At 41.7% G+C, this 13,966-nt stretch overlaps 1 protein-coding gene across 4 annotated transcripts in view; it reads right to left on the bottom strand.

The window, feature by feature from the left end:
- Nucleotides 1-1,254: 1,254 nt before the first annotated feature.
- The window catches only part of sh2d3a (SH2 domain containing 3A), a 16,164-nt gene continuing 3,452 nt past the window's right edge, over nt 1,255-13,966 (bottom strand). The window contains exons 1-12 of one of the 4 annotated variants that reach the window (XM_060860128.1): nt 10,840-11,135; nt 9,605-9,638; nt 9,304-9,420; nt 6,563-6,706; nt 5,690-5,982; nt 5,392-5,474; nt 5,011-5,279; nt 4,565-4,915; nt 3,324-3,611; nt 2,821-2,932; nt 1,946-2,131; nt 1,255-1,772 (exon numbers count right to left, since the gene is read on the bottom strand). In XM_060860128.1, the coding sequence (XP_060716111.1) occupies nt 1,612-1,772; nt 1,946-2,131; nt 2,821-2,932; nt 3,324-3,611; nt 4,565-4,915; nt 5,011-5,279; nt 5,392-5,474; nt 5,690-5,982; nt 6,563-6,706; nt 9,304-9,399 (1,983 nt within the window). In that variant the 5' untranslated portion in view covers nt 9,400-9,420; nt 9,605-9,638; nt 10,840-11,135 and the 3' untranslated portion in view covers nt 1,255-1,611. Of the gene's footprint in view, nt 1,773-1,945; nt 2,132-2,820; nt 2,933-3,323; nt 3,612-4,564; nt 4,916-5,010; nt 5,280-5,391; nt 5,475-5,689; nt 5,983-6,562; nt 6,707-9,303; nt 9,421-9,604; nt 9,682-10,839; nt 11,136-13,966 lie in introns of those variants that run through there. The other 3 variants (XM_060860129.1, XM_060860127.1, XM_060860126.1) reach the window with 3 other exon arrangements.

Below are 13,966 nucleotides of genomic sequence, written 5' to 3' on the forward strand. Positions count from 1 at the left end.
AAACTGGTTTACATAAAAATGTGTGCAATAATCAGAGAAGGAAATGGAGCGAAAAAAGGAGAAGAAGAAAAAGTTCAAACACTGTTCACAGTGCCCTCTGGTGGTCTGGTGGGGGATTGTCATATTGCTCACAGTGCCCTCTGGTGGTCTGGTGGGGGATTGTCATATTGCTCACAGTGCCCTCTGGTGGTCTGGTGGGGGATTGTCATATTGCTCACAGTGCCCTCTGGTGGTCTGGTGGGGGATTGTCATATTGCTCACAGTGCCCTCTGGTGGTCTGGTGGGGGATTGTCATATTGCTCACAGTGCCCTCTGGTGGTCTGGTGGGGGATTGTCATATTGCTCACAGTGCCCTCTGGTGGTCTGGTGGGGGATTGTCATATTGCTCACAGTGCCCTCTGGTGGTCTGGTGGGGGATTGTCATATTGCTCACAGTGCCCTCTGGTGGTCTGGTGGGGGGTTGTCATATTGCTCACAGTGCCTTCTGGTGGTCTGGTGGGGGATTGTCATATTGCTCACAGTGCCTTCTGGTGGTCTGGTGGGGGATTGTCATATTGCTCACAGTGCCCTCTGGTGGTCTGGTGGGGAATTGTCATACTGGTGGCTGTGATGCATTCAAAACAGAATTGATTCAGTATGAATCTTTACACACAATAATAAATAATACAAAGTTAAAAGTCATGTATAAGTGAAAAGGTAAAGAACGCAAACTCAAAGCGGTTTATTTGACATTGTGACATCATGTGTTCTGAATATTTGGACGTTGGTGTCTAAACTTTGTTAAGAACATCATTAAATTCTCATTTACGTCACCAGGTTAATTTTCTGTCTGTGAAGAATTAAGCTTTAATGCCCCTGTTCCTGAACTGCTTTGGGTTCTGCTTTGTATTTGTTCACAGTTCAGACATAAAGGTTTATATCTAGGGATTTGTTTGGTTATTGAGACCCAGCCGAGCTCCTCTCTGTACCACCCTCCTGCTCCCTGTATGAGAAGGACAGATTGTGTGTGTGTGTGTTTATTTAATGCAGTAAGACTTGTGTAATATATTAAAAGTTTTATTTTTTATCAAAAGAAACATATCATTTCCAGTGTTACACACACATCAACACAACCACACAAACATCAACATACATCGACACACAAACATCAACACACACATCCACACACACACACCCACATGCACACATCAACACACACCCACATATACACAGCACCCACATTCACACACATATTGACACACACACACACAGAGATAGGTGGACGATGGTTTATTGCGTTCTGTCTGTTTTTTCCGTTTTCATCTGGAGAGAAAATTCGTACGTTGTCTGTGAGTCCCGTCCAATCAACTTTTCCCATCCGGGAAACTTTCACCTTAATGTCATCCAATCAGAACAAAACTTCTAGAAATTTTGTCTAATTAGATAAACATTTCCAATGTGTCCAGGTCCAATCAGGGAAAAACTTCTCACTGTTTCTGTCCAATCAGAGAAAAGCTTTCCATGTCTTTCATCCAGTCAGAGAAAAGTGGTTTGGGCCTGAATTCCTGCTTCCTGTTTCCCTGGTCACAGTCATGGTCTGAGTTGGAAGTTCAAACGTCAGAGTTCAGAGGTCTAAGCAGGCTCTAGTTTGTTGGAGAGGACAGTGAGGATCTTGTCAAATTTTTCATAGCGTTCTGTTTTGCCTGCCTTGGCTCCGGCATGACCCCAGAACAGAAGCAGGGCAAATTCAGTGTGGAAGACTTCAAGCAGCTCAGGAATCGGCTCCCAACCTGCTGCAGAGGGACACGTCAGACAGTCAGTCACACCGCTCAGATACAGCTGTGATATACTAAATTCAGTGTGTAGATTAGGATCAGTGTGTGTCTGAGTGATGTTGTAGGTTATACAGTGATTAGTGACGTCTGTGTCTGCATGTGTGTGTGTGTGTGTGTGTGTGTGTGTGTACCTGATAGCAGTGTGTGTGCATGTTGTTGGTAATCATTAGCATGATTAGCAGTGTGGCGTGAGGTCTGTAGGATGTTATAGAGGAGCTGGCAGCCTCTCTCACTGTTCTCCACTCCATCCTCTCCCTCCATCAGCTTTAACAACGGCACCATGTGGGGTAGGGACAGGGGACCAGACACCACCGACTCTACACACACACACACACATACACATTAAAGCTTTATTCTATAGACTCTTGGTTACTCAATATATTGATGTGGTCTAGTTAGTTTATAGGTAACATTAGCTACAGTTGCAGCAGCTGCAAGTCCTGTGTCAGTGTTCATTCATTCATCTTCTACCGCTTATCTGAACTACCTCGGGTCACAGGGAGCCTGTGCCTATCTCAGGCGTCATTGGGCATCAAGGCAGGATACACCCTGGACGGAGTGCCAACCCATCGCAGGGCACACACACTCTCATTTGTGTCAGTGTTTTTCCTGCTTCATTTGTTTAACTAAAATTTGCCCAGTTACATTAAATTACTTACTTACTGTATATAGCTGCAATTTAGTGACTGACATAACAGAATTAATTACAGTTACATTTTAATGTTTAGTATATAATGCTATAAATACAACAAATGTTTTGTAATGTGATTCATGTTCATTCTTGAGCTCTATGAAGATAAGATATCTAATCTAAATCATTTTTATTATTATTTCTAAACCTTTTGGCTGATTCACACTCGAACCGTGTCTTTAAACCATGTTAAACTGTTTCATGTTAGAAATAAGAAGAAATAAGATGAAAGGTGTTGTGGTGAAGACAGTTTACTACTACTGCACTTGGCTGATCAAAAAAGAAAATATTGAAAAATAATAATAAGATACACACCATCACCCTCATTAAGTGCCTTCATGAAGGGCTTCAGGGTTTTCTCAAACAGCACAGCACTCTCTGTGTGATTCCTCCTCAACACTCTCCATGTCATCTCCAACCGGACCAACTACACAGACAAACACTTCAAATTACATACAGCTCAGTGGTTAAAATGTGGTTAAGAGCATCTTTATTATCTTTTTACAACAGAATGAAATTCTTTTTCCACATATTCCAAGTTGTTAAGAATCTGGGGTCTGAGCACAGGGTCAGTCATGAATCAGCTTAGGTGAAGGTCCTTGTTCAAGAGCCTAACAAGTGTGTCAGCACTGGGGCTTCAACCTCCAAGCTGTACAAGGTCATGAAGGTTGTGAGTTTAAATCCCATCATTTACAAGCAGTTACTGCTGAAGCTGTCTTCCTTGACTAAGGCCTTTAACCTTCACCTGCTCAGGTGTATAAATGAGATAAAGTTGCTCTGGTTAAGAGTGTGTACTGTGCACGGCCTTGGACACTAACCTGAGGCATCTCAAGGGCCTTCATGACAGCGCTGAAGGCATAGAGGTCATGGGCAAAAGACTGCAGAGCCTGAGCCAGCTGAATAGCCTTATGGAGCACCAGCGCCCTCTGGTTGACCGAGCCTGTACAGCCCAGCACATCCAAAGCCACACCCAGTGCTAACAGGTGATGTCTCTCAAGTAGGTCCTGCCTGAGCTGGCTCCCATGTGGCAGAGTGATGAGCTCCAGTCCTGAGTTCACTCCCATCATCCTCTTTTGCTCCTCTGTCACACCTGTCACACGTGCCACCTGAAGAGCAATGATTTAGACCAGAAAACTACCAGTTAATCAGGAACATTCTCTACCAGTGGAAATGATATTAAACTGTGTGTATTTATAAGGCACAGTAAACCGATACTTATCTCCAGATACCTATTTTGTACTTGAATTTGTATATTAGAATTCATTCAAGAATATAAAAATGTTTAAACAACATGGCCACCAGAAATGTATAGCGTGTAATAGCATTTATGAGAAGATACCATATGAACTACCCAATAGTGTGGTACTTCTTAGTCATCATACAATGTTTCTCAACCTCATGTGGAGATGATGTTTGGCTTGCTTTCACAAATCTTTTGGTTTGGCTTTAGGAATTGCAGAGTAAACAGACTTTGTCCAGAGGTTTCACACACCATGTTGCAAACATGACAACTGGGTTAACACCATGAAAAAACACACTATGCAACAAAGCCTGTGATTGGAGCGTTCATATGTGGTAACCAATATAAAACCTCAAACAATATGCAAGCTCAAAAGCTTGCAAAAGTGGTTTGATCTTCGTGCAACCCTCTCAGACAGTCTCCATAACAAGCATGCTGAGGTCTGAAGTTATTAGCTTGGTCTGCAGTTGCCTAGCGACAGTGTGCTCGTGAATTTAACCACTTGAACTCTGGCTTGTAAAAAGCGCAGATTTTTAGACGTACTTTTTGGACAATCTGCTAGGTGATAGACATACTTTCTTCAAAAGAATATCATAGCTAGATACGCTAATCCTATTAGCTTTCCCTTGATTTCATTGACCATAATGTCACATCCTTGAAATTTGACACAACTCAGAGGTGAGCAAGTTGTATTCTTAGGATCATATCTGGTGTCCACAGATAAATAGGGGATGAGGGTTTTGCTGTGATAGAAATGTAATGCTTGGTTGTAGAAAATTTGTCCTTAGTGTATAGGCAAGTGTGTGTGTAAGGTATCACCTGGCAGTCCACACTGAGCATGTGCAGAGCCGTGGTGTCAGTATCAGTGTGAGCGAACAGCTCTTTGAGTGAGTGTAGTACACTCTGCTCCAGAGGTCGATTGTTGTCGGGCAGCAGCAGTGAGCGGAATGCGTCCAGGCGAAAGGATGAGGTCTTCTCTGTCTCAGGACGGAGGAATCGCCAGTTGTCTCCGTTTCTCACTACCTTCTTTACCTCTACCTCTTGCTCTTCCTCATCTCTCTGGGCCTCAAGAAAAGTGAAGCTAGTCTCAGTGATACGTGCCCTGCTGCTCCATTTCTCTTGAGCACGGACACTAGCTGCTGGACCTTTGGGTAACATTGACTGAGGGACCTGGGTTTAAAAGACAAAGGTCATGCAGGAAACTTCCCATGTTATGTTGCAGAATAAAAAGGATTAAAATAATTTAAAATGGCACATGCACATACCTGAGGCACAAGTTCATCATAGAGCGAGGCAGGGTTGACCTCGATCCGTGGTATGGTTGGCGATTTTGCTGGAAACAAGGTGGACACTCGAATTGGTTTGGGTGGAGCCCGAGAATGCAGCTGTCCATCAGAACCACGAAGTGTGCAGCCTCCTGTTGCTAATTGGCTGGCCCTGTGTGAGTGGGTGGAGCTAGGGCTGAGTAAAGGATCGCTGCCTGTACGAAACACCGGGGAAAGAGGATCCTGTGCTGGAGTGCTCTGGGGTACAGCTAAAACAATAGGAGATCAGGTTATAGTGTGTGTGTGTGTGTGTGTGTGTGTGTGTGTGTGTGTGTGTGTGTGTGTGTGTGTGTGTGTGTGTATGTCTGTGTGTGTGTGTACCTGGGCGAATGTTGCTATCTGATTGCGCTGACTGTAGTAATGGTCTTCCTACTGTCTCTAGATTAGCAGGTTGACTGCCACTCCTACACACACAATAAACAGACATACACTATTTTAAACACATCAACAATTAGGTTACTAACACTAGCAGAGTGAATGAAATCAAACAGACTGATGTTAAAATATTCACTTATTTTGTTTTCATAACAACAGCAAATACTTTGGAGTTGAAAGTTCATACATACCACAGTAAAAACACACATTTTACACCACCTTTAGACCACCTTTAACAACATACCTGAGCAGGTTGTAGCTGTTGACCTGAAGCATGTCCATATGTGTGGAGCTAAAGCTCCGCCTTTTGCCCTTCTCTGCTGACCACTGTGGCGCTGCCGTAGAGCTTGTGCTTGACAACCTCGTTGCCTGGCGCTCGTTGATGACACGAAGAGGAATCGTACGTGTGACTGGGTGAGTGATGACAGCTCCAGAAGCATGTGATATTGGCTGACGTCCACCTACGTGGAACCGCACCAGAGCAGCGATATTGTCGAACTGATCATTCTCAAACTGATACAACTCCCTTGAGTAGCCCTAGTGAACACAAACAAGCGAATGCATGTAGAACCTCAAATAAAGCTTATAGGCAATCATCTAAATAAATCCCAACTCTGGCCCTTGTTTTTTCTGCATCCACCAAACCTGTTCATTACCTGGGCACAGTAGGGGCTTTCTCCTTAAACCAAGAATAAGTGGAGTGAGCAAAAGTAATTTTGGAATATTAAAGTCCTTTTTGCTAAGCAAACATAAATGACTTCCTCTTTAGCTCCGTGTGACTCCTGCATTGCTCAGTGTACCTTATCTGCTCTAATACAAGGAAACTTACAACAGACATGACAAACATGACAAACAAATGAGTGTTAGATTAGAGTGTAGCCTTTATGGTGTTCCAGTTTGGTCAAAAATACAGCATAAGGGTGTAAATCTTTTGTTGGAAATATATCTAGAGGGAGCTTTATGGACATACTTGTTTAGGCCTGTTTCAACACATCTGAATAATTTCACAATGACCTTGAAGACTTAGTGTACCTGATCAAGTAAGAGAACTGTAAGTGTACCTGTGTGTAGGAAAACTTCAGGTGTACCTGATCAGGTAGGAGAACTGTAGGTGTACCTGTTTTGGCCTGAGGACGATACGGATGATTTTAAAGTGCATGCACTGCTTTTTCCACATGCAGCTCAGGACGTAGTCACCTCCACTTGTGCTTGAGTCTCGCACCAAGAAATCTCCATCATTTTTCAATAGCTCCTCTGCTCCCTACACACACAACACACACACACAAACGTAAACCTCAGAGAATTCAACTTTGTTGTCACACACCTACTCCACGCTCCACTATTGATATACATGTGCAAAGTTAATAAACCAAGGGCTTAAATGCACACACACACACTAAGATGTCTACATTTACAGCATTTAGCAGACACCCTTATCCAGAGTGACTTACAACTGAGGGTTAAGGGCCTTGCTCAGGGGCCCAGCAGTGGCAGCTTGGTGGACCTGGGGTTCAAACCCATGACCTTCTGATCAGTAGCCCAACACCTTAACCACTGAGCTACCACATCCCCATATCTACAGTGTCCTGCCTCAATGACTATTGTCCTGTTGCACTCACACCCATTGTAATGAAGTGCTTCGAGAAGCTCGTCATAAGGCACATCAAGACCCAGTTACTACCCTCGCTGGACCCACCGCAGTTTGAGTATCGTAAAACCGCTCTACGAATGATTCCATTGCCACTGCCCTTCATTTAGCCCTCACCCACCTGCACACAAACACACACACAAACACACACTCAACTGTATGGACTGCACTGACCTACACCCATACACACACTTCCAATATACATCCATGTCTTTTGTCCTGACTGTCTTTTGTCTCACACTGTGTACACCAGGTTGTAAGTCCTTATCTCTGTGTTGTTCTATGTAGATCCCTGGTCCTGGAGGAATGTTGTCTCATATCACTGTGTACTGTGTCATATATATAGATGATGTGACAATAAAAGTTTTTTCATCAAGACACACACACACAAACCTCAGTGAAGCAAATTTTTTTCACACACCTACTCCACCCTCCACTATTGATATACATGCGCAAAGTTAACACATAGTTTAAATGCACACACACACACACACACACACACACACACACACACACACACACACACACACACACACTTCACCCCACACACTCCTCACACTCTTCACCCTCCTGCCATCTGGAAAAAGGTACCAAAGCAATCAGGCCTCAGGACCAGACTGTGTAACAGTTTCTTTCCACAAGCCAACAGACTCCTTAATAACTGAACTGAACTGAACTGTACCGAGCACAACACACACACACACACACACACACACACACACACACACACACACACACTCAACCGTGTGGACTACACTGACCTACACCAATACACACACTTCCAGTATACACCATGTCTACAGCACCACCATATCAAACTGTTTACATGATGTATTTACACACAGTTTCTGCTCTTTACACATTCTGTCTTTCACATTTCAGTTGATTGTGATACATTATACATTAATGTATGTACTATACATTATACACTATACACTGTACACTATACACTATATATTATATACTATACATTATACATTATACACTATACACTATACATACACTATACATTACAGCACCTCATATAACTGCTGCTATAATACTAATGTGTTCATTACAGTATTTCTGCACATGTAATATAGACCATACAGTATGTACACTGGTCTGTGCTGCTTTTGTGTAAAGTATTGTACTTTTTTGTCCTGCACGGTCTTTTGTCCTGCATTGTCTTTTGTCCTGCACAGTCTTTTGTCCTGCGCTGTCTTTTGTCCTACACTGTCATTTCTTCTGACTGTCTTTTTGTCCTGCATTGTCTTTTGTCCTGTGCTGTCTTTTGTCCTGCGCTGTCTTTTGTTCTGCAGTCTTTTGTCCTGCTCTGTCTTTTGTCCTGTGCTGTCTTTTGTCCTACACTGTCTTTTGTCCTGACTGTCTTTTGTACTGCGCTGTCTTTTGTCCTGTGCTGTCTTTTGTACTGCGCTGTCTTTTGTCCTACACTGTCTTTTGTCCTGACTGTCTTTTGTACTGCGCTGTCTTTTGTCCTACACTGTCTTTTGTCCTTGCTGTCATTTGTCCTGCACTGTCTTTTGTCCTGACTGTCTTTTGTACTGCGCTGTCTTTTGTCCTACACTGTCTTTTGTCCTTGCTGTCATTTGTCCTGTGCTGTCTTTTGTCCCACACTGTCTTTTTGTCCTGACTGTCTTTTGTCCTGCGCTGTCTTTTGTCCCACACTGTCTTTTTGTCCTGATGCTCTTTTGTCCCACACTGTCTTTTTTTGTCATGACTGTCTTTTGTCCTGACTGTCTTTTGTCCTGCGCTGTCTTTTTGTCCTGACTGTCTTTTGTCCCACACTGTCTCTTGTCCTGCACTGTCTTCTTGTCTTGTGTCTCACACTGTCTTCTTGTCTTGTATCTCACACTGTCTTCTTGTCTTGTGTCTCACACTGTGTACAGCAGGTTGTACAGATACACTTTATGTCTCTAGGACTAACTGACTTCAGTCCTTATGTCTGTGTTGTTCTATTTAGCTCCCTGGTCCTGGAGGAACGTTGTGTCATGTCACTGTGTACTGTGTCACATATATATGGATGGAATGACAATAAAAACTTCTTCATCTTGACACACACGTACACACATATACACACACACACACACACACACACACACACACACACACACACACACACACACACACACACACACACACCATGTCCTAGTCTTGCCATCTCACACACTTTTGTAACAATGTCAATACACCCACACCCACACACACACCTCTCTGTGGAGCTGCCCATGATACCAGGCATGACTCCTGATATCATCAGTGCTGAGTTTAAGCTCCTCCTCCAGTTCTTTCTTCAGACAGTCCATGTCCTTATTGCTTGAAAACACCTAAATAACATTTAGAAAATATTCAAAAAACAATAAAGTTAATATCATTTTTTGAACCTTTAAATTTAAACTGACATGACTATGACTGACATGTCATAGTATTACTGAAGGAATAAAACCAGTTCTAATCACTCACACTAGCTTTTACTGTAAGAGTTTTAATGTGATACAGGACGTGTCTCACCTGAGCGATGAAGACTCCCACACTCCTCCTCTTGCTGTAAAACACATGAGAGTTGAGTGTGTAGTTAAGTACACACCCTGATGAAGAAAGTCAGTGCAGTGAGACACTGCTGCCAAGACCAGCTTTGTTTAAACAGGAAGTTTATTAGACATTGGAAATTCATTAAACTAGGAATGTTGAAGGTCTCTCTCACAGACACACACACACACACACACACACACACACACACACACACACACACACTCAGGAACCCTGCAGGAGGGTGTTAAGAGTACTTCCTTCCCACCCTAAGCATCCAAAAAGGAAAAGGAAACACAGTGTTCATCCCACATGCATCCTTATATCATTTCCTATTTTGTGCACTAACACTGAGACCAAAGCTTCAACACTGTGTCAATTTAACTAGGTGTTAATTGTACACAGTGTTTCTGTTAATGTGGGCATTTATTTTACACTATCTGTTAGTGTATGTGTTAATTCTACACTATCTGTTGGTGTATGTGTTAATTCTACACTATCTGTTGGTGTATGTGTTAATTCTACACTATCTGTTGGTGTATGTGTTAATTCTACACTATCTGTTAGTGTATGTGTTAATTCTACACTATCTGTTAGTGTATGTGTTAATTCTACACTATCTGTTGGTGTATGTGTTAATTATACACTATCTGTTAGTGTATGTGTTAATTCTACACTATCTGTTGGTGTATGTGTTAATTCTACACTATCTGTTGGTGTATGTGTTAATTCTACACTATCTGTTGGTGTATGTGTTAATTCTACACGCTCTGTTGGTGTATGTCTTACTATTATTCTACGCAGTGTTTCTGTTAACGTGTTAATTCTACATAGTGTTTCTGTTAACGTGTGTGTTAATTCAACAACACAATACCAGTATGGGATACAAGATACAATTGAATAGTGTAGGTATTAGAATGAGTGTTAATTAATTGGTTAGATATTAATTGTTAAGTAAACCGTTTGTGTCCAGCTGTTTTAGCTGTTTCTGTAGATGTTAGTTACACACTGTTAGAGCTGTAATAATGAACACTACTGAGTGCTGTCAGTGTTAATTCTGCTGTGTTTTAGTGTGGTGCTGCTCTACTTCATGCTAATCATTAACAGTGTTGTTGCAGGTTCCCACACACACACACACACACACACACACACACACACACACAAACACACACACACACAGTAAATAACAAAAGACACAGTAAGAAGAATAAACTCACCTGAACACAGTCTCACACACAGTGTTAATGTTAATATATAATCCACACAATGATTTGAGACAGAAATCCAGTAAAGTTAAAAACAGGAGTGTCCATGTGGTCTCAGAGTCTCGTCCCTCTCTGTCTCTCTCTCACATTCCCCAGATTCCTGTCTTCCCCCTACCTGTCTGAGCTCGGAGACTCAGAGCTCCCTCACCCTGAGCGAGCATGTCCACGCCTCAAACTTGTGTCAGCTTGATTATGTGCCTTCTGGTGAACTGGCAAACACATGTGTGTCTTTCTGCACTGCTCACTTTATTACCCCTTTACTTGGGGTTGCCAGATTGGATCTACCCGCTTCCAGCACAAGCAGGGTTCAGACGTCACCAAAGACACTAGCTAGAAGTGAAAAAACCTGGCTAAACCTGGCTAAACACACACACACAGAGGAACATACAGGAGGTGTTCACAGTGTTTTCTGCCCCTAACGTATGCAGAGGAAACCCAGGGTCAGTGGGCCCTGCTGCTGGGCCCTTGAGCATGAGTGCTGTATCATAGCTGCCCCTGCACCCTCCTCAGTTGGGGTATGTGAAGAAAAGAATTCCACTGTGCAGTAATGTATATGTGGTGATAATAAAGGCCCCGTTCTATGTAGGGAGTGAGGAACTGCAGCTTTGTATGTATTATTGTATGGCATAGTTCACTTCATAGGGTGCAGGGGACTGTTGGTGCAAATTATTTAATATAGTGCACAGAGAGAAATAGTAATAATATTAATAACAATAAGCACTTATACACATCTATTTCTTTTATCATCCCTGAATGATTTGTTTTATTTGTCTTAAATTGTGTTTCTGCTCAGTTTCTTTCTTTTTTTACATTCTTCAGTTATTATCACTAAAATAACGTCTCCAGTTTTCACTAAATGTTTGAACGGAGCTGTTGGTCTCTAAGTGAACTAGATGATATAATATCTCAGATATAACAGTGCAGTAATCCCTGTAGATTATTATTAGTAATAAACACACCAAACACACACACTGACACATCAAACTGTTTACATGCTGCTTACAATCCATCAAACTTTTTACATGCTGTTTTTACACAAACTGTCCAAGATTTCAGCCGTTTTTGCACATATTGTACAATATCTCAGCCATTTGCTGTTTTTTGTCCCAAGAACCTGCTGCTAAGAAACTGTGTTCATTCTAAAGTTACTGCACGTTTGAACATTCAGTATTCACACACAGTATATACACTGATCAGTCGGCGCTGTTTCTGTTTACTGTTTATGGTCTTTTGTGTATTGTACTTTTTGTATTGTCTTGTAACTTGGTGCCTGCACTGTCTTTTGTCCTGCACTGTCTTGTCTGTCTTGTTTGTCTTGTCCTGCACTGTCTTGTCTGTCTTGTTTGTCTTGTCCTGCACTGTTTGCACCAGGATCCACAGTTGCACTTTATGTGGCTAAGACTACTTAAATGTCCTTGGGCCTTGTTTTATGTAGCACCACAATCCTGGAGAAACATTGTCTCATGTCACTGTGTTGAAGTTAACAATAGTTTTATGTGAACTGACACACAACAAAGTTCTTGTGTAAAGATCATACAAAAGATTTACTGAGAAATCTGTTCTTATGTTGTAGCTTTTTTCCTCTGAAGCTTATAATCACAAGTTTATAATAATCACAGATTCAGACACCATTTTTGTGAAGGCAGGTTTAAATAGTCAGACATGACATCACTCTGCTGTAGTTACTTTAATATTTCCTGTGGCACTAACACTCAATACACTAACACTAAAACCACAATATTTAAAAGCGAGCTTAGGATTAATCAGGAAAAGCTGCAAATGAGACCCTGATCTCGTCTGAGAAGAAGGTGAGCCATGAGTATAAAAGTGTCAGAGCCTAGTGTCCTTTATGTGATTTAGTGCACTACTGTATATGGTGTGTAGTGTCCTTTATGTGATTTAGTGCACTACTGTATATGGTGTGTAGTGTCCTTTATGTGATTTAGTGCACTACTGTATATGGTGTGTAGTGTCCTTTATGTGATTTAGTGCACTACTGTATATGGTGTGTAGTGTCCTTTATGTGATTTAGTGCACTACTGTATATGGTGTGTAGTGTCCTTTATGTGATTTAGTGCACTACTGTATATGGTGTGTAGTGTCCTTTATGTGATTTAGTGCACTACTGTATATGGTGTGTAGTGTCCTTTATGTGATTTAGTGCACTACTGTATATGGTGTGTAGTGTCCTTTATGTGATTTAGTGCACTACTGTATATGGTGTGTAGTGTCCTTTATGTGATTTAGTGCACTACTGTATATGGTGTGTAGTGTCCTTTATGTGATTTAGTGCACTACTGTATATGGTGTGTAGTGTCCTTTATGTGATTTAGTGCACTACTGTATATGGTGTGTAGTGTCCTTTATGTGATTTAGTGCACTACTGTATATGGTGTGTAGTGTCCTTTATGTGATTTAGTGCACTACTGTATATGGTGTGTAGTGTCCTTTATGTGATTTAGTGCACTACTGTATATGGTGTGTAGTGTCCTTTATGTGATTTAGTGCACTACTGTATATGGTGTGTAGTGTCCTTTATGTGATTTAGTGCACTACTGTATATGGTGTGGTGTCCTTTATGTGATTTAGTGCACTACTGTATATGGTGTGGTGTCCTTTATGTGATTTAGTGCACTACTGTATATGGTGTGTAATGTCCTTTATGTGATTTAGTGCACTATATGGTGTGTAGTGTCCTTTATGTGATTTAGTGCACTACTGTATATGGTGTGTAGTGTCCTTTATGTGATTTAGTGCACTATATGGTGTGTAGTGTCCTTTATGTGATTTAGTGCACTACTGTATATGGTGTGTAGTGTCCTTTATGTGATTTAGTGCACTATATAGTGTGTAGTGTCCTTTATGTGATTTAGTGCACTACTGTATATGGTGTGTAGTGTCCTTTATGTGATTTAGTGCACTACTGAATATGGTGTGTAGTGTCCTTTATGTGATTTAGTGCACTATATGGTGTGTAGTGTCCTTTATGTGATTTAGTGCACTACTGTATATGGTGTGTAGTGTCCTTTATGTGATTTAGTGCACTATATGGTGTGTAGTGTCCTTTATGTGATTTAGT

The sequence above is a fragment of the Tachysurus vachellii genome, chromosome 24 (assembly GCF_030014155.1).
Source record: "Tachysurus vachellii isolate PV-2020 chromosome 24, HZAU_Pvac_v1, whole genome shotgun sequence".
Lineage (NCBI taxonomy): Eukaryota > Metazoa > Chordata > Actinopteri > Siluriformes > Bagridae > Tachysurus > Tachysurus vachellii.